At 46.2% G+C, this 24,601-nt stretch overlaps 1 protein-coding gene, 1 long non-coding RNA gene and 1 other non-coding gene across 3 annotated transcripts in view; 2 read left to right on the forward strand and 1 right to left on the reverse strand.

Moving 5' to 3' along the window:
• RANBP10 (RAN binding protein 10) overlaps positions 1-24,601 on the reverse strand; it is a 55,497-nt gene that overhangs the window by 15,198 nt on the left and 15,698 nt on the right. Inside the window, exon 3 of the mRNA XM_069550004.1 lies at positions 20,743-20,795. Coding sequence (XP_069406105.1) covers positions 20,743-20,795 — 53 coding nt within the window. The remainder of the gene's footprint in view (positions 1-20,742; positions 20,796-24,601) is intronic.
• LOC138418577 (uncharacterized) lies at positions 1,535-2,046 on the forward strand. The gene is made up of 2 exons (XR_011248638.1): positions 1,535-1,580; positions 1,884-2,046. It is a non-coding gene; the product is annotated as an uncharacterized lncRNA (long non-coding RNA).
• TRNAG-CCC (transfer RNA glycine (anticodon CCC)) lies at positions 16,964-17,036 on the forward strand. Its single transcript has one exon. It is a non-coding gene; the product is annotated as a tRNA-Gly (tRNA).

Consider the following 24,601-nt stretch of genomic DNA (forward strand, 5'->3'; position numbering starts at 1 on the left):
AAACTGAAGCATTATTTACATGTAATAAGAGTCTTCCTTTTTAACTGACAGTTCAACAAGTTTTAACAACTATTACCACCACCACTATCAAGATATAGAACATTTCCATCAATCCCAAAAGTTTTCCCTCATGCCTCTTTGCAGCCGATTCCATTCCACTCACCCCTAAACCTTTGACAACACTGATCTGATTTGTTCCTGTGGTTTTGCCTTTACCAGAACGTCATATAAATGGAATCAAATGGCTTCCCTGGTGGCTTAGTGGTAAAGAATCTGCCTGCCAACGCAGGAGACATGGGTTCAAACCCTGGTCCAGGAAGATCCCACATGCCATGGAGCAACTAAGCCCAACATGCAAGACAACTGTTGAGCCAGCACTGCACAGCTCGAGCGCTGCAACTACTGAAGCAGTGAGCCCTAGAGCCCATGCTACGCAACGAGAAGCCACTGAAATGAGAAGCCCGTGCACCACAACTAGACAGTAGCCCCTGCCTGCCACAACTAGAGAAAAGCCTGGACAGCAATGAAGACCCAGCACAGTCAAAAATTTAAAAAATAATTTAAAAAAATGGAATCACAGAATATGGAGTTTCTTGTGTCTAGCTTCTTTCACTTAGCATAATGCCTTCGAAATTCATCCACATTGTTAGGCGTACCTGTATTTTGTCTCTTTTTATTGCTGAGTAGAACTCCATTGTATGGACATACCACAGTTTGTCCATTTACTAGTTGAGAGCATACAGTTGTTTCTAATTTTTGGCTAATATGAATAAAGCCACTAGACATTAGTATACAGGTCTTTGTACAGACATATGCTTTCATTTCTCTTTATACTTAGATGGGGGACTGCTGGGTCACAAGATAAGTCTATGTTTTACTTGATAACAAACTGTCCAACTGTCATCCAAAGCGGCTATACTGTTTTGCATTCCTACCAGCAATGTATTAGTTTCACAATCTCACCAGCACTTGGTACTGTCAGCTGTTTTTTGTTTCTCCTTTTTCTCTTAAGACATTTTAATATGTACACAGTGGCTGAATTTGTATTTCCCCAATGTCCAAGGACCTTAAGCACCTTTTCATATACTTCTTTACATTCAGTTTATTAGAAAATTATTGAACTATCTATTCAAATCTTTTTTTTTTTAATTTATATGGAACCATGTGAAGTCACTCAGTCGTGCGTGACTCTTTGTAACCCCATGGACTGTAAGCTACCAGGCTCTTCTGTCCATGGGATTTTATAGGCAAGAGTAATGGAGTGGGTTGCCATTTCCTTCTCCAACAAATCTTTTAAAAATAACTGGTCTGTAAAATCTTATTGAGTTGTAAGAGTTCTAGATCTATTTTGGATACAAAATGTGTTTTGCAAACATTTTCTTCCAGTCTGTGATTTGTCTTTTTTCATTTTCTTAACAGTATCTTTCCAAGGCCTGTTGGGATTTTTTAAACCATTTTTTAAAATTTGAGTATAGTTGATTTCCTGCTGGGATTTTTGACTGGGACTGTACTGAATCTACAGATCAACTTGGAAAGAATGGGAAGTGTAATAATATTGATTATTCAAATCCACAAACATGGTATACTTCTCCATTTATTCAGGTCTTCTTTAGTTTCTCTCAGCAGTGTTTTGTCAAATTTATCACTAAACACTTTACTTTTGATGTTATTATGTTATTTTAAAATTTTAATTTCTAATTGTTTCTTGGTATTATATCAAAATATAATTGATTTTGGGGGTGGAAGGATGGGGTCAAGGTTTCTTTCTGGAGTGATAAACTTGTCCTAAAATTAGAGTATGATACTGGTTGCACAACCGTGCAAACATGCTAAAAAAACCACTGAACTGTACATTTTATTTCTTTTTTGGCTGCACCATGCAGCATGCAGGATCTTCAGTGACCAGGGATCAAATCCATGTCCCCTCCACTCGATGTGTGGCGTCTTAACCACTGGACTGCCAGAGAAGTCTTGAACTACCCACTTTAAAAGACTAGACTTTGTGGAATGCAAATTTTATCTCAATAAAGCTATTGAACACACAAATGTATTTGACTTTTTATTTATTCATCTGGTATCCTGCATCCTTGTCAAACTCACCAATCAGTTCTAGTGGCTTTTGTAAAGAATGCAGTGCCCACTGAAAAAGGGTTCTAAGCAAGAAGCCACTCCACTTCCCACCTACAAAGAACATATATGTAGTTCAGAGAAAGCATCAGGAGCACCAGACTTGAGGCCACAGGCCGAGTTCTTGGCATGGAGTCTCCCAAGACAGGCTTCAGTGGCTGAAGCTACTAGAAACCCAAACTTCTGCTCCAGGCGCCTGGGATGCCAGGGACAGTGGTGGGGCTCTCTCACTGCTGTCTGACCAGCACAGCCTTCCCTAAAGCCAAGCCCACTGCTTACCACCTCTTGAGGCCACTGGCTGTCGGGGGAAGACTGTCCAGCAAAACCACTGTCCATTCTAGCTCTCCACAAAGAATCCTTGTAGAGGGGCTGGCTTGCTGTTTCTATCATTCCTCTCAGAACTATGCCCACAGTTGCTGACTGATGCCCACTGAGTTCTCTCTTTTGCCAGTGCATCAAGGTTTGCCAGTGCTTGCCCTCTGAAGATTTCTACAACATTCTTTGGTCCACCCCTAGTATACTGCCCACATTCTTGATCAGTCCTGGTTCCTGTTGAGCCTCTCTGATCACCAGTCAAGGTTTCTGGGCTGCCCCTGTCTCACTCACCATTTACTAAGCCTCCCTCCAATCCTTGCCATCAGGAATCTGAGAGATGAGAGACGAAACACAGGTGTGTGCATACATATGGAAGTGTATTTGTGTGCAGTGACTAGTTCCAGTCCACTTCTTTCTCACACAAGGATGATCTGGTGTGACAGATCTTTTGTGCAGATTCTATAGTCTAGAAGATAGAAGACACTCGCTGGAAGGTTTTCCTTTGTTTCTTCTTTCAGCCTTCTCCAACTGATGCAGCAGGTACTCTTTAGAAACAAATGCAAATGAGGCCATTGGATTTACTGAAGCTAGTGAAATCAGCACCAGAACCGTTTCCAACTTAGTCAGTGACTCAAGGATATTTGTGAGCTATTTCTGTCTCAGTGTATGGGAGCTCAATAGCCATCGCCAAAACAACAGATGTTTATATTTTCAAAGACCTAAAATAAAAATTTGAGTATTTTGAATACTTTTCTTCAAAGATAAACTATGTAACTATTTTGACAAACCTACCATATAATTTTTGGATTTTTAACTCAAGCTACTCAAGCTATAAATATGGATTTTAAGTTTTTAAAAACTAAAGAGCTCAAATAAAAAACCCAAAATATCTATTTAGAGTCAGTTCAGGATTCACCATCATCTCAGTTTGACTGAAAAATAGATACATTTTCCTGTTTTGCTTTTCTTCAATCCCCAAATGAATTTTTATCAGTTATACAGACTTGCCCAGAAGAAGAAAATTCACAATTCCTGTGGCATACTGGATGTGAAGTGAAAGTTGCTCAGTCATGTCCGAATCTTTGAGACCCCATGGACTATACAGTCCAAGGAATTCTCCAGGCAAAATACTAGAGTGGGTAGCCATTCCCTTCTCCAGGAGCATACTGAATAAGGCCTCCCAAAGATGTCTAGGTCCTAATGTCCAGAACCTGTAAAATATGCTACTTTGCATGGCAATAAAGATTTTGCAGAAGTGATTAAGTCAAGGCTCTTGAAATGGGGAGATGATCCTGGATTATCTGGGATGGGGAGAGTACAGTAGTGCAGTTCAAGGATACACGTAAGAGAGAGGCAGGGCTGTCAAGTAAGAAAAGGTGACGTGATGGTGGAAGCAGAGAGAGAACAAAAGATGCCACTACACTCTGGCTTTGAAGATGGAGGTCGGGGGCCATCAGTCAAGGTGTGTAAGTGGACTCCAGAATCTAGAAAAGGCGAGGAAGTAGATCCTCCCCAACAGCCGCCAGAAAGACTACCACCCTGCTGCCATCTGGGTTTCAGGACTTCTGTCCTCTAGAACTGTAAAAGGACTGTTTCAATCCACTACTACTGTAACAGCCACAACAGGAAACTACTACAGTCTGCTATGGCTTGCCTGGAAAATCCCATGGACAGAGGAGCATGGTAGGCTCCTACAGTCCATGGGGTCGCGAAGAGTCAGACACAACTGAGCAGCTTTACTCACTCACTCACGGCTATAGAAGAAGTTTCTGAGCGTTTGGAATGATCAGTGCAGAGAAGCAACACCTCAGCTACTTGTCTCCTGCTCTTCGAAGCGCTATGAGGTTAAAAGCTTCTCAAAGAAGATCACAGAGCTGTAATGTATCTTCAATAGAAGCTATCATTTCATAGCTAATATTTTTTCCAAACACCATTAAGAGCGTGCATGTGTGTGTCTGTGTGTGTGTAAGATGTGTATGAATGCATGTGAAAGGGTTTTTAACTTGGGATAAAAACAGAATGTGAGTATGTGCCTCATTTAGTAACAGTGGCTGCAGCAGCAGCAGTTTGGTTTAAGACCACTGTGCTACTTTTCCATCTTCTGAAAAGAACAAGCATCATCCAACTGTTACCAAAGGCCTGCTCCATGGAGGGAGCAAATGAGGGTGGTGGGTGGTGTGAAAGGAGCAGAGAAGATATAACATCTAAGTAAATCAATGAGCAAACAAGAAAACACCTGGCAGAAAAAATATGCTCTGAAAAAAAACTGAGCCAGATGATGAGCTGGAAGTGGGAGTGGGGATGAGGACTGACCCCTGAGCAGAGGTCAGCTTGACCAGAGTATCAGAAGAAAGAACTTTCGAGGTAAGAGGAATGAGTTCAGCATGTCTGAGAAACAGAAAGGCAGCCAATAGGGCTGGAGCTGAGTGAGACTGAGGAAAGACTGGGAGTGGAGTCAACAGGGTTTGCTGAACATGGGCGCTGACGGCATGAGGGGAAATGAAGACGACTCCCAGGTTTCTGCCCTGGGCAAATGGGTGGATGCCGGTACCACTCACTAAGAGATGGGAAAGATGGACAGAAGGAAGAGATCTTCAGGACACGTTAAATCTGACATGTCTTATTAGACATCAAAGCAGCTGGGTGGCAACACAGGGCAGGTGAGATGACTGTGGCTCATCCCAGATGTGGTAAGGTTGCCATGGGGAACACTCGCTAAACAAACAGTGGTGTGGACAGAAAACTTAAAGTGAAGTCACTGGAGGATTTTCCTATGCGCTATCCTCACACAATGGCTTTCTGTTTTCCTTTGGGAGAAAAATTCAGGCTAGCCAAGGACTAGAAAGGGCAGAACAAACACAAGAGAAAGGTACCAGAAGCCCAAAATAGATGAGGACATGTTAAAGGGCACAAAGTCACTCGAAATGGATTCAGTCACCCCTGCCCTCAATGAACCTTCTCCCCAGGGCTTGAGAAGTTGTGCAGCAGACAGAAGGGCTCCCCAGGAGGTGCTAGTGGTGAAGAACCTGCCTGCCAACGCAGGAGACGTAAGAGACATGGGTTCACGCGCGCGCGCACACACACACACACATACACACACACACAGCAGACAGAAGCTGGACTGCACACACACACACACACACACACGACAGGAGCTGGTACTACAAGGCCATTGTTGAGGTATCGGGCAGACAGAAGAACTGTAAGGCCAAGGCCTAAACGCTGTTGCACATTCTGCAGTGACTCTGGTTTTTGTTGTCAGTCTCAGGCTAAGGTCCTAAGGAGAGGGGATCTGGCTTCTGTTAGAAAGAGACACTGCAGTCCTAGATGCCAGGGTAGCTCGTGTGGCCTGAAGGGCCTCTGCAGTCTGCTCTCTCACACAGCACTGTCCCTTCTCAGGTGGCAGACCCCGGGCCGACACTCACCTTCTCAGACCTTGGTTCCCTTCTCTACAAAATCAGGGGGAGCAATTAGACATCACTGTCAAACGGCCCTAGGAAACTACTTACAAGAACACTCCAAGAGTCCAAACCAATCAGTAATTATGGTAATCCCCATCTGAAGGCTGAGGAAACTGAGGCACTGAGAGGCTCCACGAAGGCCTATGGTCTTGTAGATTACACTCTCAGAGGCTTGGATCTCCTATCTTCCCTTTTTTTTGGGGCAGGGCACTGTATGATGCAGTATGTGGGACCTTTAGTTCCCCAACTGGGGATGGAACCCACACCGCCCCCTCAGTGGAAGCATGGAGTCTTAGCCACCCACTGAGCTGCTAGGGAAGGCCTCTGGTCTCCTATTTTCTGAGGGACTTTCAAGTAGGCTCCAAGCAGGTACCCATGAGAGTGAAGGTGAAGCCTCCTCCTTCCTGGGGTGGTCCCCGATCCAATCACAGGGAAGAGGAAGATGCTCTGAAGACCAGACTGGGCTCCATCAGCACAAACTGCAGGGAACCCCAGGCTTCCAGAGCCTAGGCTCAGCCACCTGACCAGCGCTACTCCCTGTAGGTGACTGGCTGGGTTCCATCAACTTTTAAGGGACTGGGCACCAGCAGACTGGGCACCACGCCACTGGTACCCAGCCCCCAAGGCTGTGGGAACAAACAGCAGGATCGGGGAATAAGGAGTGCCAGGATATGTATGTCTGCCAGCCCCCTTCACTGGGGGATAGCACTCCTTTTCTCAAGAGGTAGCTCCTCCCATGTGCCAACCCTAGGGCTCCAGTGGGGAATGCTAATCCTAGGGACCCTCCTCCCTGACCCAAGCTGGACCAGTAAAAGATCTTCCTGGAATTTCTGTACAAGGGAGCTGGGAGGAGAGTAGGCCTCAAAGCCCTGTGCTGCCATTGTTTCAACCTCATGTAGAAAGCCAGTTTGACAGACTAAAGCTAATAAGCAGAAAGCAGACAAAAGACAGGGAGAGAGCCTGAAATCCCAGATGGCGTTTGAGTCCCCAAGACTTTGCACCTCTCTTTGCCCTGCTTGAGGGCTGGCTGACTCAGCTGGTGAGAGATGGGATTCTCACCCTGGAAACAACCAAAGTTCTCTGACTAAAGGGGCCACATCCAAGCATCTTTACGTTGCCTAACACGTGGCCCACAGTAGGTGCTCAAGAAATATCTGTTGGAATGGAAAGGGAAGTGGGTTGAGGGCTGGCAGGACACCTGAAGCACAAGCCCCTGAGGTCAGGCCATGCTGACTGACACACCACCCAGGGGCCATCCTGGGCTCTACTGAGAGTTTGGTTATTGCGACTTTCTTTTTAAGAAAAGCTAAGTAATTAGAGCAATCTGCCTGCATCATGCCCCCATTTGTATAGATTAATGGTAAAGCCACTTCCAGACCCCCCAAAGAGGCTACAGACCTGGCTCATCCCCTGGGAAAGTCCTATAACTTTTCTGGGTCTCAGCTTCCTCACCTCTGATGGAAGGCAGCTGATGTAAGTGTCCCTGCCAGCTCTGGAAGAATCCACAGTTCTTAGTCCTCCTTCCCATTAGGAGGGTCTAGCAACCATGGTCTTTCCCTGACCTCTGCCTAGGTGAGTCTCCCCTGCAGCCCTATCAACCTCAGCTCCGGGACAGACCTCCTCCCACCTCCCATTCCTGCTCCGGAGTCAAAGTCAGCCACTTTCTCAGTGTGGACCCTGGCAGTCACCCCTCCCTGGACGAGCCTGGTGTGAGGCTGGGGTGATGAGACCAGGAATGAGGGTTATCACCCTGGTCACAGGGTCAGAGCCGGCTGTCTCAGAGGATAGCAGGCTGTGAGGGCCAGAAGAGAATGAGGGGCTCAGCTGCCCTTCAGGGAAACAGCTCCAGGGGCTTGGGGACGGTGGATGCTGGTGCTGCGCAATAGGGACGGCACTGTGACAGTGAGCACCACCCAGCTACCCATTCTTCCCTCTCCAAAAAGAACCAACTCCGTCCCTCCCACAGAGAATGGATGGGTTGTCAGGCTGGCGCCCACACAGAAAAGCCTATCCCTGCCACGTCAGACACCTACCAGATGCCGGTGATGCAAGAAGCCACGCCACATTCAGGCCAGAAGGCAGGAGGCCCCAAGCGTCCCATTCTGCTGCTCTGGCACCACCCACTCCCCCTCTCCATCATTACCGGAGGGGAATTCCCAATCACAGAGGTACGGGGGTGGCTGAGGACAAAGCTCATCATCTCGGCACTCCCAGATGCCATCCCTGGTTAGAGCGACCTTGAGGTGGGCGACTCCCTCTAGGGGGTGCCAGGGACTCCAGCGTGACTGCTCCAAGAGCCCCTCCACCAGCCACTCCCATCTGCCAGGACATGTCCAGGGCTCAGTCCCAGGGGAACTAGGAAGGGAGGGGACGCCTACTGCTGCATGGAGAGATTTCCACATCATCACCACATTAGCACTGAAGCGGGGAGCGGGGCTGGTGCTGTGCCTGCCTGCCAGGCTCTAGTCCTGGCCCACAACTGACCAACACACAGGCTCCAGCCCAGGCCTCATAAACCAGCCTGAGCGCTGGCCCCTAGGGCACCACATCAGCCCTCTCTCCCCGGCAAACAGATCCTGATCATCACTGGACTTTGAGATCAGGAAGCCTTGGGTCTGAATCCCAATTCTGTCACTTCTTAGCCCTCTGGGTTCCCTTGGCTGAACGCTTTCAGGGTTGACAATGGGCATGGGAAATCAGCCCGCAGGGGGCACTCCCCAGCAAGCTTCCCTGCCCCCTCTCTCTTTACCACCAGCTCCCTGGTCAAGCCCGGTACTTCACACTTCCTCTTCCTCCTGCCTTGAGGGAGTGAGCAGGAATGGAGCCAGCTTTCCTAACTCACAGCCCACCAAGGGCAGCACCAGGACGGCTCCACTCTTACCGGTCCCTGGCTTCCTGGGTAGGTCACCTGGCCCTCAGAGCACTTGGCCATGCTACTCGTGGGGTTGCCAAAGAGGGAAGGCGCTGGGCTGGCTTGGCCAGGGTGCTTCCGAAACCTGGGGTTGCTGTGGGGGAAGCGCGGATGTCTTAGGAGATCCCCTGGCAGGGCTGCTTCTCACACGTGGTCACTCACTCAGGGTCAGCCCTCCCTGGAAATCCATCAGATAATTGTTCTTCCAATAACCTCAAACATCTTAAAAAATCTGATGGGACTCACAGCCTGGAGCAGGTTGACAATGGATAATGGGAAAGCGAAAGAGATTTTCTCATCCAGTAAACTCTGTGAGGGCAGTATCAGCAAAGCCTCATCACAGTGCGCACAAGACTGTTACCCCGAACTCTAGGAAACTTAACACCAAGAACAGGACCAACACAAGCCACAGGTGATGACTCTGACAGCTCCAGACTAAAGGGGCCAGAGGGGTCCTGGAGGGTCTTGTCTTTACGGCAGCTCAACACGAAGACCAAGGCAAAGCGGGCAGGAGGAAAGGCTGCCTCTGTAGACAGCTGTGACTCTAGGAGTCTGTCCTCGTCGGGGCACCCAGGCCCTACACTGAGGTATATCCAGGTGTCAGCTGAAGCCCTGGGCAGGCTGAGGGACTATACAGCCAGCACCTGCATGTGAAGGGGTCTTCCACAGGTCTTACCTACTCTCAGAAACAGATACACAATCACCAGGAGAGGCGCAGGGACAGCCGGGATGGGTGGGTCTGGCCAGGACATGGCTCAAGTGGCATGGGCACATTTGGCAGGGCTACCTGCCCATACCTCAGGCTCCCAGAGGACAAGCCAGGTCTCTCATCCATGCTGTATCAGGCTAAGGAAAGGGGTGACCCTCTCCCCCTAAGCTCAGGTGCAACCTCAGCTCCCTGGCCTTGGTATCTCTCCTCTGGGGTTGGGTTTGGTTTGTTCTTCTTGCCACTAAGCTCCTCCCAAACATCTGGGCAAAGTCACTGGACAGATGACCCCTGGTGAGGTAAGCACCTGTGACGTCCTGCACCTGCTACCAGATCCTGAGAAGTGGGCATGGGTAAAACCCTTCCCCAAAGAAGGCCCAGAGGGACACTGTACTATTTCCAGGAGCCCTACATCCAGACTCCTTCGACTCAGCACCAAGGAGGCAACAAGAGGCTGAGCAGTAACCGGTCCCACTCAGCTCTTGCCTCATGTGGCCCCAGTCTCCGGCCACGACAGACGACACTTGATAATCTCTGTTTTCAGAGACTGACAAACTCAGGTTTCAGAACTGGCTCTTCTGCTGTCGATGAAACCTTTTGTCTCAAAGGACTTAACTTGCCCTGAAAAACACAGCCTTCAATCCAGAATTTTTACTTCTGTGCTACAGAGAGGTGGCAGCTAGTATCTGGAAGAACAGGACACTGAAGACTAGAAATCCCCAGGCCCAGGAATAACTTACTTGTTACCTTAGTTGAGGGAAGAAAGGCCCATGCAAAAGGACCACGGATTTAACTGGCCATGGGGCCAAGGGCATTGCCTGCCCAGGCAAAGGGCTGCAGGGAAGCAGAGAGCTCTGACACAAAACAAGCTCCACAGGAGGGACTAAGGAAGGCCCTGTGGCACCAACATCATTAACTCCAGTGAACCACCTGGAGTTTAGACCACCCTCTGCCTGGGCCGCCCAGCGGAAACTGTTGCCAGAGCTCCAAGGCCCCTAGGTTTCTCTCCCTCCACTCCCGCTGGGGTCATTTCCCAAGGATACCTCAGAGATAGAACAGAATGAGAAAGGCAGTAAGGGGACGAGACATACCCAGCACAGAAACCCCAACCTATCTTCCCACAGCCCTGGTCCTGGGAGCTGCTCCAGTGGCTTCGGGGCCCCTCCTGCCTGTCCTCCTTCCCCAGGCCAGGCTGCCTCGAGACACCCAGAGGCATGAACACAGAGCCAGCACCTGCCAGCTTCTTCGCTTCACCAGCCTCAAGGGATACTCGCTGGGGAGGCTTGCATGGCATCTACCATCAAGCCTGGGTTCTTGAGGCCTGTTCCCAGGGGTGTTGCTGGCATTAGGAGGGGTATCCCAGATGCCCAGGGGCACTCTGATGGTTCAACCCACCCAGTGGGAGAGAAGTATGACTTCCCCACGAAAGGGACTGAGCAGCCCCAGGGCAGACCCCTGGGAAACAATGCAGATCCTGGGTTAAAAGATGCTCCAAAGACAGGTGGTTACCAGCGGTGAATCTGAAGGGGGCTCATGAGCTGTGGGGAACAAGGATCTCAGCCCACGTGGAGGGAGACAGAAGGAGCCCTCCATGTGGTGGGTACAGACAATCAGCATTTGCAGCCTACTGGAACCCACCTCCGTGCCACCTGCACAAAGCTGCCTGCTATTGCTACCTGCTCTGAGCAGACACCTTCCTCTGTATCTTCAGCACAGAGAGGAAGGATGTCCAGTTGTTGGACATCCAGGATGTCCAGGAAGGTGCAGTTGTTGCTGCACCCTAGCACCTGCCCTCAGGAGCCTGACATGGACCCTCACTGGTCTGTCCTGATCTCTGTTATCTGCTGCTGCTTTCCCGTGGCACATGCAGATATGAAATATCAGCTGTGTGCAGAAGGTGTCCCGCCCAGGAGAAGGAGGGACGCAAACACTCCCAGGGGTGTGCTCCTGATAGCCCACTCTGAGTAAGGAATGGGCGTAGTAAGGTCAGCTCCAGGGAGAGGAAAAGATGCTCACTGGAACCCGAGGATCATGTGGAATGAGCAGACAGTCCCTCCACCAGCCCCCTCCTCTCACCCCTACCAAGTCCCGGCTTCCAGGTGCCATCTGCTTCAGGAGATATGCCCTTATCCCCAACTTCCAGCTGTGGTTCTTCCAGCTGCTTCTTTTCCAACAGTTCAAGGAAATGATGCCCCAATGGGCCTGGGCTCTCCTTTGAGGGGTTGTAATGATGAAAGTAATAGATGCTACCCCAAGAGAACATCTGCCTCCTCCACAGAAATGGCAAGGAGGAAATGATTAGCTGTCCAGCTTGCTTCAGACTTGCTGCTGCTGTCCAGCTAGGCTGCCTAGTAACACAGCCTAGTTTCCCCAGCCCTGTCTGAGGTACAAGACACAGAAGGAAGATTTCTCCTAGCCTCGCCCCCTTCAAAGCACCTGAGCCTGGGAGGAGCCCAAATCCCCTCTACCCACGCCCGACTTTCTTCCTGCTTCTCCAACCCAGGGATCACAGCCCATGTGCTCTGCTGCCAGCTCAACAACGGAAGGGTGGGGCTGCAGGTACACTCACCTGCCCACAGACCATCCTGACTGGCTTCAAAATCATTTAGCCAAGTGTTCTGACAGTCTTATTTTGGCCACACCTGTTCCTGGGTTCACACTTAAGGAGGCCAAAAACACCTTATAAAAGATAAACATCAAAACTTCGACATCTTCCAACAGAAACCTTTGACCATACAAGCTACCACATGCCCATATGTTCCTGGGGAATGACTGAACACAAGGCCTCATTTGAGAGGCGCTCTCTGTTACCACCTGCTCCCAAGGCCAAATGAGACCCCCAGGGTGGCTACCCTCTACCCCCGACAGCCTTAGAGGCAAACACGTCCTCCCTGAGCGTGTATAGGAAAACCTATAAGAAAACACTGAAGACATCAACATCCCGACTTTGGTTGCTATCCATCTTCATTCTTCATAATTCAACTCCAGCTAATTCACTACACACGTCTACTTAAATACAAAAAACACAGCACTAGAGAGAAAATGTCGTTTAGAGTACACCTAACTCCACTCTGATGCACAAATACCCATTAAAGAATTTTAAATATATAGGTACTTTCTTCCTCAGACAGGAAAAAAAACTTTATCAGTAACAATAAGCTAACACTCTTGAATCCCCTTTTCCTGTATCAGGCACTATTCTAAGCATTTTAAGCACTCAATCCCCATAATCATCCCATATATGAGTTAAGTACTAGTATCACATTGAATTTACATATGAGGAAACTGAGACCCAGAGCAGTTAGGTGACTTGCTCCAGGAAACACAGCTGTCAGGATGCAAATACAGCATGACTCCAGAGTCATGTTCTCAGCCACTGAGCTACACTGCTCCAGGAGCCAACCACAACCCGAGGGTTGGCTTCCTCACACAAGCAAAAGTGAGCCAGTAGCTGGTTCAACCATACTGAGCTCCGACACACAGGAAAGGGTAGACAGTCAACCCCCATGCACAATCAGTGCCACGACAGGGCAGTGCAGGGAGGCTGAGCTCCAAATGAAGGCTTCTAGCCCAAGACAGGCTGCAGGCCAGGGAGACTTGACTCAACAGTGGTTCCAGAACCACACTTGGCTTACTACAGCCACTGCATTGAGGCAAAGCCCAGGGAGATGCAGGAATGGCCTGCTCCCACAGCCCAAGGGCATCTGTCTCACTCTGGGAAAGCTGCTATAGAAAAATGTGACCCACTCCCAAGGAGTTCACAATCCAGAAAGGATGCTGGGCAAATGTGAAGGAATCACGTGGGGCAAGGTTAAGTGTCACCAGACATGCAATTAGGGCTGAAGGGATCGGGAAGACTGCATGAGGGCTCACAAGCAAGGAGGACACCTCCAGGGCAAGGACATCAGCCAAGAGGCAGAGAAGGAAATGTGTGCAGGGTGTTTGGGGTCCCACACAGACCTGCTGGTGTGCAGTGTGTGTGGAGGGTAAAGGTGGAAGAAAAAGGTGAGCAAGGGCCACAACACCTGTGTCTGATGGGAAGGGGTGGGGGTCAGAGGTCCAAAGCAGGCAAGGGGCAGAGTGTACAAGGGGAACAGAGAACAGAGGCCCAAGGCAGAGAGATTAATCAGGAGGCGATGAAAATAGCCCAGTGGAGAAGCTACAGAGGCTGGAGGAGCAGTGGAGGAGGAATAGAGAGGAAGGCCAGATTAAAGAGATGCTTAAGAATAGTAGAACCATGGGATGAGGGAAAAGGAGGGAGGAGCCTACTTAGGGGCCAGGGTGGACAGTGCTGTCAACAGAGACTGGGAACACATGAGGATCTGGGTTTTGCAGGAAGATAAACCTCACTCTGGGGCAAGCAGGTTCACTGTCTACAAGACCTTAAGCGAAACGCTGAGGATTTGGGAAGTGCAATCCGCTCAGAATGAAGAAAGGAGTGAGCTGTACACTCTTGCCCGGAGGGCCCTTCAGCTGCCCCTTCATTAAACTTTCAGGACCTGGCAAAGCACCGGCAACCATTCAGGGGCCACAGTCTGCTGGGTCCCTCAAGGAAGGAGAAAACTGCCTCCACCGTCTCCATACCCACATCACCCAGCTACTAAAAGTTCTAATCAAGAATAAGACCCAGATAGGAAGGCCCTGGAAATCCAGTGGTTAGAACTCGTGGTTAGTGCTTTCACTGCAATGGCCTAGGTTTGATCCCTGGTCTGGGAGCAGAGTCCCACATGCCACGCAATCCACACAAAAGACAAGAATGAAAGAGACTCCCATGGTGGTCTAATGGCTGAGACTCCACGCTCCCAATGCAGGGGGCCTGGGTTCGATCCCTGGTCAGGGAACTGGATCCCACATGCCTCAACTAAGACTTCACAGGCTGCAACTAAAGATCCCACATGCTGCAAGTAAGACCTGGGGCAGCCAGACAAATAAATATGAAAGAATAAAAGAAAAGACAGTCTAGAGCGTGCGTGTGTGTATGCACATGTGCGTGTGCTCGCGCACGCGCGCGTGCACACACACACGCACACACGCACACACAGGAATACTACTCAGCCATAAAAAAGAAAATAATGCCATCTGCAACAAGAGATCACCATACTAAGTGAAGTCAGAAAGACAAATATCATATGACATGACCTAAATGTGGAATCTAAAATATGATACAAATGAGTTTATTTATAAAACAGAAACAAATTCACAGACATAAAGAACAAACTTTCAGTTACCAAAGGGGAAAGGAGGGACAAGGGAAGGGATAAATTAGGACGCTGGGACTAGGAAATACAAACTACTACATATAAAATAAACATGGTCCTACTGTATAGCACAAGGATTTATATTTAATATCTTATAATAAATCATAGTAAGAAAGAATATGAAAAAAGAAAAAAAAAGACAACATAAAGAATAGGGGAAAAAAATGGCAAATTATGTCACTGACAAGAAACTTATATCCTGAACATATAAAGAACTCTTACAACTCAATAATAAAAAGATTAATAACCCAACCTAAAAACAGTCAAGTCACATGGTATGGCCAAAAAAAAAAAAAAGCAAAAGATATTTAATAGACATTTGTCCAAGGAAGATAGATAAATGCTCAATAAGCACATGAAAAGAGGCTGATATTATTAGTCAGGGAAATGAAATGAAAGGCACAATGAGATACCACTTCATACCCACTGGGGCTGCTGTTTGTAAGTGGCTCAGTCGTGTCTGACTCTTTGCAACTCCATGGACTGTAGCCCGCCAGGCTCCTCCGTCCATGTAATTTTCCAGGCAAGAATACTGGAGTGGGTTGCTGTTTCCTACTCCAGGGGATCTTCTTGGCTCAGGGATCAAATCCAAGTTTCTTGCGTCTCCTGCATTGGCAGGCATTCTTTACCACTAGCACCACCTGGGAAGCCTCATACCCAATAGGGTGGCTATAATCAAAGACAGATAATTACAAGTGTTGACAAAGATATGGAGAAATCAACCCTTATACACAGGCCAGTGGGAATGTAAATGGGGCAGCCACCATGGAAATCAAATCAGTCTGGTAGTTCCTCAGATGACTAAACAGTGTTACCATATGACCCAGCATTTCTACACCTACATATAGTCAAGAGAAATAAAAACACATGTCTGTGCAACAGCTTGTATATAAATGTTTATCAAAGCATCAATTATAACAGCCAAAATATGGAAATGACCCAAATGACCATCAACAGATACAAAATGTGGTATGTCCATACAACAGAGTATTATTCTGCCAGAGGAAGGAATGAAGCTCTGCTATGTACTGCAGTGTAGATGAACCTCAAAAACATTAAGCTAACTGAAAGAAGCCAGTCACAAAAGGCCACATATTATGTGATTCCACTGGTATGAAATCTCCAGAACAGGAAAGTTCATGGAGACAGAAAGTAGATCACTGGTTTCCAGAGGCCAGAAGGAGGGAAAATCCAGGAATGACTATTAATGAGTATGGAGTTTTTATCTGGGATGGTGAAAATAATCTGGAATTAGATAGTAGTGATGGTAGCACAACTTTGTAACTATACGAAAACCATGGAATTGTATACTTCAGAGGAGTGAATTTTATTGGATGTTAATTGTATCTCAGTTTAAAACTACATAGAAAAATGAGACTGGTAACAGTAATTGTTCTTTTTAAATAATTAACAGAATGGAGTCAACTAATCTAAAAGATCAATCACGAAGGTGTTTTCAGGTTCTGATAATATTAATCACAGCCATTTTCCTATAAATTAAGAGAACCAGATGGGCAAAGCAGAATATACTAAAAGCAATGCCACAGGAAACAAGCTGCTACTTGAACCAGCTAATAAGAGAGGAAAAGGACACAAAAAATGTCCTCCCCAAAGAGCAACTGGCCCTGATGGATTCACTGATAAATTATTCTAAACTTGCAAATAGAAAATAATCTACATATACAGCAACGAAAATAAGGAACCCCTCCCAAAGACCTAGTAGGATTCTTCTCAAATAAACCAGATATGTTGAGTTACCTCAGTATACACTCACAGGCATTTATATATTTAACTGTCCACTTCTAACTAAATGTTTCCAATTCACTCTTTTAGGACAAGGAAAGGAAGTTTTTTTATTAAACCATAATCTACCACCTCCAGGAGCTCCCTGATATGCCTGAGTTCTTACAGTTCCTACTGCCCAAGATCCCTAGTCTGCCCTTAACCCCTTCTAGAAGGCCTCTTCTAAATTAGGTACTCCTGAACTAGCAAATCTGATTGCATCTTGCCTCTGCTTAAAACACTCCTGCAACTTAGCCATAAAAAAAGAACAAAATAATGCCATTTGCAGCAACATAGATGAACCAAAAGACTGTCATACTGAGTGAAGTAAGTCAGACACAGAAAGATAAAACATCATGTTACCACTTATATATGGAATCTTAAAAAAAAAAAAGTACAGACTTCCCTGGTGGTCCAGTGGTTAAGACTCTGCATTCCCAATGCAGGGAGCACAGGTTCAATCCCTGAGCAGGGAACTAAGATCCCACATTCCACATGGATGCCAAAAAAAGGGGTCAGGGGAATAAATCAATAAAAAATAAAGGATACAAATGAACTCATTTACAAAACAGAAGTAAAGTCACAGATAGAAAACAAACTTATGGTTAGCAGGTGATAAGGTGGGGGAGGGATAAACTGGGCGACTGGGACTAACATATATATACTACTATATATATAATAGATAAATAATAAGAACCTGCTGTGGGAAGGGGGTTCAGGAGGGAGGGGACTCATGTATGCTTACAGCTGATTCAAGCTGGTGTACAGCAAAAACCATCACAATACTATAAAGTAATTATCTTCCAATTAAAATAATTAAAAAAAAACTTGCTGTATAGCACAGGGAACTCTACTCGGTACCCTGTAATGGCCTATATGGGAAAAGAATCTTAAAAAAAAAAAAAAAAAAGAGTGGCTGTATGTACAACTGATTCACTGTGCTTATACACCTGAAACTAACACACCATTCTAAATCAACTACACTCCAATAAAAATTAAAAAAAAAAAAAAAAGTCCTGCAGCCCCCCACTGCTTATTTACATAAAAGTCTAGGCCCCTTGCCATAGTAACAAGACTCTTCCCTCAGCTGGCCATCCTGACTGTTCCCAGGAAACCATCCCATCACAGCAGACAACTTAAGAGATCCACTCACAGGCCCCATAGTATCGCTGCCCAAAACCATCTGGCAAACTCCTATCTGCCCCTAAATATCAGGGTGAAATAGCACATCACCCTGCTGTGGAGCCATAACCATCCCTACCATGACCCTGCACTACGTACACCTGAATCTATCAAGAGGTACATCACCCCTCTAACATCTCATCTGGAGTTAACACCAAAGTCTCAAACTCTAGACACAGCTAAGGCCACCACCATCGCTCCCCTCCCACCAACCATACATCTAAACAGTCCAAATAGTCTTCATCTCAACCAATGGCCTCTTAGAAATGAGATGAATCTGGCAGGAAGGTTTTAACTACTATCATTCTCCATCTCTCACTTCACCACCAAAATACATGGAAGTAGTTTCAGGTATAACCGTTTTTGAACGATTCTTCTGGTTTTGGAGAACGTATGCACACACACACATACACACACACACACACACACACACAGTGACCCCAGAAAATGGAAAACATATGCGCACACACACACACACACACACACACACAGTGACCCCAGAAAATGGAAACCACCAAAGGGGATTCTGATCTTCCAAACACAGCACTGAGGTGAACAGTGGCAGGCCCCCATCATTCCTGAGAAGCGAGGGGGTGTCTCCCCTCTGTCCCTACCTCTGTCCTGGGCTAGGTCTGCCCAGCCACTCAGCCAGTCCTATATCCAGGAAAGCCAGAGGCATCCATCATTCCTAGGGTGAATCCCTACCCAGATGCAACCTGATCCCTAGTTTCCACCTTATGGAATAATCAGGGAGATGATCAGATATGGCAGGAAGGAAAACCCTCAGGAGCTGGCAGGCAGAGTGAAAACAAAGACAGGTGCCATATGCACAGAACACCGAGGCTCCTTTCTCTTGCCAAAAGACAGATGCACCCGTGAGGCTGTAAACAAGGCGCTAGCCCTCCTGTGTTAGTGTGGGAACTAACACCTTATCCACTGTCCCCAAGCCCCTTCTCCCTACAGTCACCTCCCGTGCCCAGGCAGAGTCTGACTTCACAACAACATTGCATTAACAATGTCAAAGCATGTGACCCTCAGCTGACCTCTAAGCAGCCCAGAGGGGTCAAAAGCCCCATCTTATGAACAAGACAGAGACTAAGCCAGCTCCACATGGCTCCATCTCAAGAGTTTCAGGTCAGTTCAGGCAGCCCTTGAACCCCTTCTAACCTCATATGCTCCACTCCCTGGATCCTGGAGCCAGTGGCCATGTGAAAACAGTTCTTACTAAAGAAGGATGAATGTGTGGAACCCAGAATACCATGCTTTGCACATGGTAAAAGACTGCATCCCGAGACCAGCTAAAAGATAGGCGTGAGGACTTCTTGATGAAGGGGCTTTTCGTTATTTTATTTATTTTAAAACAGATAACATATTCACAAAAAAGAATATTTGAAAGTTTCAAAAGGGAAAAATTTTCTTCCCAGTCCTCTCCCCAGTCACCCTGATTCAAGGGACAGCAGATATTTTTAAGTTTTTCTTTAACTTTCCAAAGATATTCTATGCATGTACAAACAGATATAGTGATGTCCATTTTCTCCTTTTTTAAAAAAAACATTTGGTAACATATATACATTGTTCTATGCCTTATATTTTTTACTTAATAATACATCCCAGAGATTACTCCAAAGCAGTACCTGAAGAGGCTCCTCATTCTTTTCATGGCTGCACAGTATTTGTTCACACAGATTAACAAAAATTCATTTAACCAATGTTCAGAATTGCTTAAAGTCCCACTCAATAACAGATTATAGTAGGTTTTTTTTTGTATAATGAACCTATAAAAGCCTCTTTTCTCTGCAACCAAAGTCATGCAAAAGTTCAAGAGCACGTTTAGTGCAAGACAAAGATTAAGAATCATTTTACCCTTGACGAGAAATTATCTTTCTAAGCTCCCTGTTCACAAAGAGGCAAAGCTATGACCACTCTAGATAACATCTAGTCGGCCAAGGCTAGAATAACAAACATCACAGCTGCATGCTGCACAAAGAGGCCAAACATGCCACACACATTCTGATTAATAACTAAAGGCCAGTTTTGCTCAGATTGAAGCCTTTTTAAAAGTCAGATTCCTGACAACTGTAATCAATCCTGAGCAAGTCAAGATTTCTAGTGCTTGAAAGGAGTCAATTAGAAAAAAAAGCCTGAGTGATATTAAACACAGATTGGGAAAAAACCTGAAGGTTTAAGTGGTGTTCCCTCTTTGGAAAAAGCTACCTGCCTTCTCTGTGTCAGAGGCACAAAAACTAGAGAGGGCTTGGGCAAAAACATAGGGACTTTACCTGCCTACCTGACAGAGTCAGGGTGGTGTGCACCTTGTCACTTAGGCCACTCAAGCCGACAAATGAATTGGGGACCATCTTCTAGAATCCACTAGCTTCTGGTAGAGGATTTTGTCCTCTCAACTGTGCCTAGCCCAGGCCTGGACATAAGCTGCTGGGCAGAAAACAACTGAAATGGCACCTGGGTGGTTGAGGAGGCCCACTGGCAGGGCCCAGAGTGCTCCTTTATAAATCTGAGGTTGCTGACTGTAAGCCTAAGTCTCACGCACATCCTATTTATTAAGACACTGCCTCAACCGTCTTCCACATGGGAGGTCCCTTAAGGCTTTGGCCATTAACATGGTAAAGTAAAAACAGGACCAAGGTTGATGGCAGCCTTCCTCTCCAAAATGCCAGAGTTCCAGACTGGTCAAGCAAAGGCCAATGGGAGTGAGGGCTACTGAGGCGTATCCCTACAGGGAGCAAGCTCAGGTCGCTTGGTTCTGACTGTAAACAGTTCAAATTCCATGAAGGACAACCACTTGCCAGTTCATTTTTGGAAGAGAAGCCCATGCCATCCTGGCCCAGTGGCTACCTTTTAGGATCCTCCACCCAATGGCTTGGCTTGGCGGGTAGGCAGCCAGCAAACAAAGTCCTCTCCAGCCTGCTGGCTGCCACCATGATTCTCATCACAGAATGGATCAAGAGACCAGAACAAATGTTCTCTTAGCCAGTGACTCACCAGGAAGTCTGTTCATGTTGACGCCTTGAGCTGAGAGTCCTATTCCCATGTACCTTTGAAAAAGCACACACACAGACATTTTGGTTAACAAATGGTTATGCATCTCCCTTCTCAAATATTTCTTGGTAAAAGAAAAACAGGAAAAGCAATGAATGTAGAGACTCCTTTAACACACTAGTGGATCTTGGAGAACCTTTGTATTTTGATTTTCTACTGGAAATTTCTCAACGCCTTAAGCAGCTGGAAAAACAGGAGGTAGTGTCTACAACCAGGAATCACTAGCTTCAGTTTCAGAGGAAAGTTTCCTGGAATCACTGCTTCCCGTCCTTTGGCTTCTGGCTCCCAGCTAAGGCAGTGGAATCTATTCCCAAGAAGTACCTAAAAGTAGGTAGTTCAATCCTACAGAGTGTTTGGCAGAATAATGCAAGATTAAGCCACAGGGACAAGCCACTCTTCAGCAAGAACCAAGACATGGAAAAAGTATAGCCAGCTGGATCCATATAGAGTCATAAAGACCCCTCATCACACAGGGTTTCTTCTCTGAGGTCTCCAAATTAACTACCCTTGCCCCATACATTCACCACTGGCCTCTTTAATCAACCAAAGCTGAAGGTGATAGTATGTGAGGCCCCAGAGACCCACCCTCTACTCCTTCCACCCAGGAACCTAAACAGCTAAGGCAGCCATAGCCAGATGGGACCCGCTGGGCAACTCTGTCAAAGATATCTCAGTTGCACTCATGAGAGGGAAGGTCAGAGAAGGGAATGAACAGGTTTTTTCAGTCCATATATTTGTAGTATACAAAGACATGGTAAGGTATTTCCCCAAGAACTTAGGAACTAGAGAAACAAGTCACCACCATCTAAGTGTAAAATACTAGAAACCCACATATGATGCCTGCTGTTAACCACATATGAGCATCAAGATGTAGCTGAGAAGATCACAACAGTGAAAACACCAACCAAGATGGCTAAGGTGTAACTTTTGGTTGCATAACAATGTGAGTGTACTTAATGTCACTGAATTCTTCACTTAAAAATAATTAAAATGGTAAAATTTATGTGATGCATATTTTACCACAATAAAAATGTTTTCCTTTTAAAGCAATCACATGGGGTTGCCTTATTTTGACCATTTCCAAGTAGCTGGAAATTACATTCCAACTGCTCCCTGTTGTAATTGTGCAAGGAACCACCTCACATACGTTTCTCCATTTTGGACTCTTCTCTTCCTCTTCTGGCATGTTCCACGAAACATATGGACCAGTATCCTAACACTACCAGAGTCCCCACCACATGGTGCTCCAGAACCTGCGAGCCTTCCATCTGCAGTAAATGGAATGCCCTTCTCTGGCTGGCTGCAACAGTGGGTGTCGGAGGAGCAGGAAGGAAGGCTCTAACCTACCCATTTTCCCCTGAAACCAGCTTTCGCATCTTTGTGGGCAGAACCCATGAAAGACACCAATCAACACATGGCCCTAATAAATGGCCTGCAAGCGTTAGGGGAAAGGAGAGGGAAGGGAAGGGAGAAAAGAGGAAGGAGCAACACTTCAAAGAAAGGCTTCTATGGTTCAAAGGATTGAGACTCTCAAAATGCCTGCTACTTCTTGCCAGAAGGGGACCCTTCGACGACCATCAAGAGCAGAAGCTGTGTAAGCCTGCTGGCAGGATTCCCATTAGGCTAGAACCTGCACATTTCCCCAGAAAACCAGCAGCCCAAATAATCAGCTTCCTGACTTTACATGGAAGAGGCTGCCGAGAGTTGGTCTCCATTCCCTTTATGCCATCGCTGACCAAACAGCAAATGACTCTGACTGCCCTGCAGTCATCAATCAACATATGTGAGTGCAACAGAGCCAGGAGTTTGGAGTTTTCCTAACTTGGATGCCAGGCCACTTATCCTGCCCTGTTTTAGAGCCCAACACCACATGCGATCCCACCCCTCACATTCAGCTTTCCTGACACTAAGATGAAGGCTTATGTGTTTGAAGCACATATGCTTCCTGGGTGATCCCTGACTGCTTAGGGTTACAAATGGGGGAGGTCAAGGGTCATCCAGGGAAAGTATGCTTGACCACCAGCAACAGAGATCTGGTTCCACAACTTCCCAAGAGAACATGGAACTACTAAGGCACATGCACTCAAATACACGTTGCTTAGGTCTCTCAACAGAAGCCTCTTCCACCTTTGGCAGCTACCCCTCAACACATTCCTATAGACTCTACCCCACAGCTGGGGCAGTGTTTACCAGTGGATGGTCTGGGAGCCTCTGCACAAACCCCAGGGTCATCTTGAGAATCTGAGTGGGTAAGCTAAGAGTAGAGCACCCAGAAGAGACCAGTCTCCACATTTGAATGTCATGCCCCTGTGAGTGTCACTGATACAGGGAGCAGCCCCACAGGACCCTAACTTGAAATGTTCCTATGAGGTCAAGCTAAGTCGGAGTTCAAAGGGAATGAGTCCCAACTCTTCAAACACTGTGTGACATTAAGTCTTTCCAAATGTATGATGTCCTAAAATTTCAAAAACATGCAGCTTTCTAGCAAGTATTCATACACTTAAAAACTGTTATCCAACCAGTTTAAGATAAGCAAAGAAGGGAAAAAAAACTATAAGGACACTAAAAAACACTGAATTGTACACTGTAAGTGAGTGGACTGTATGGTATATTACTTCTCAAAAACACTCAACAAACTAGGCATAAAAGGAAACAATCTCAACATAATAAAAGGTCTTATATGAGAAAACCACAGCTAATATTGTATTCAATGGCAAAAGTCTGAAGACTTTCCCTCTAATAACAGGAAGAGGAAAGGTGCCTGCTTTTGCCACTTCTATTCAACAGAATATCAGAAATTCTAGCTAAAGCAATTAGACAAGAGAAAGAAATAAAAGTATCCAAATTGGAAAGAAATGGGTAAAACTATCTCTATTCACAGATGATATGATTCTATACGTAGAAAATTCTAGAGTCCACAAAAAACTGTTATAACAAACAAATTCAGCAAAGTTTCAGGATACAAAAATAACACACAAAAAACAGCTGTGTTTCAACATATTAACACTGAACAATCAAAAAAGGAAAAGAGAAAATAATTCCATTTATAATAGCATCAAAAGAATAAAATACTCTGGAATTAACTTTACCAAGAAGGCAAAAAGCTTATACACTAAAACCCCTAAAATGTTGCTGAAATTTAAAAATACACAAATAGCGAGCTCCTTGGCAGTCCAGTGACCAGCAGGACTTAGCACTTTTGCTGCAGGGGGGCTGGGTTCAATCCCTAGTTGGGGAACTAAGATCCCACAGGCACATGGCATGGCCGAAAAATACATTTTCTTAATTTAAATAAATAAATAAACATAAAAAGACACAAATGGAAAAACATCTGCCCATACATAGATTGGAAGACAATATTGTTATGATGTCAATACTATCCAAAGCAATATACAAAATCAACCGTAGATTGAGGGTGTTAAAAAAAAGAACTTAGAATCATATTTTTTTATTTCAAAACTTACTAGAAAGCTACAATAATCAAAACAGTGTTGGTACCGGCATAAAAATAGTACGGTGGATGACTATACAACCCTAGTGTCCAGTTTGTCCACTGGAGGCTCTTTGAGTATTGCAGTCTGGTATTGCCGGGAGAAATATCAATAACCTCAGATATGCAGATGACACCACGCTTATGGCAGAAAGTGAAGAGGAGCTAAAAAGCCTCTTGATGAAAGTGAAAGAGGAGAGCAAAAAAGTTGGCTTAAAGCTCAACATTCAGAAAACGAAGATCATGGCATCTGGTCCCATCACTTCATGGGAAATAGATGGGGAAACAGTGGAAACAGTGTCAGACTTTATT

Source organism: Ovis canadensis, chromosome 14 (assembly GCF_042477335.2).
Source record: "Ovis canadensis isolate MfBH-ARS-UI-01 breed Bighorn chromosome 14, ARS-UI_OviCan_v2, whole genome shotgun sequence".
NCBI lineage: Eukaryota > Metazoa > Chordata > Mammalia > Artiodactyla > Bovidae > Ovis > Ovis canadensis.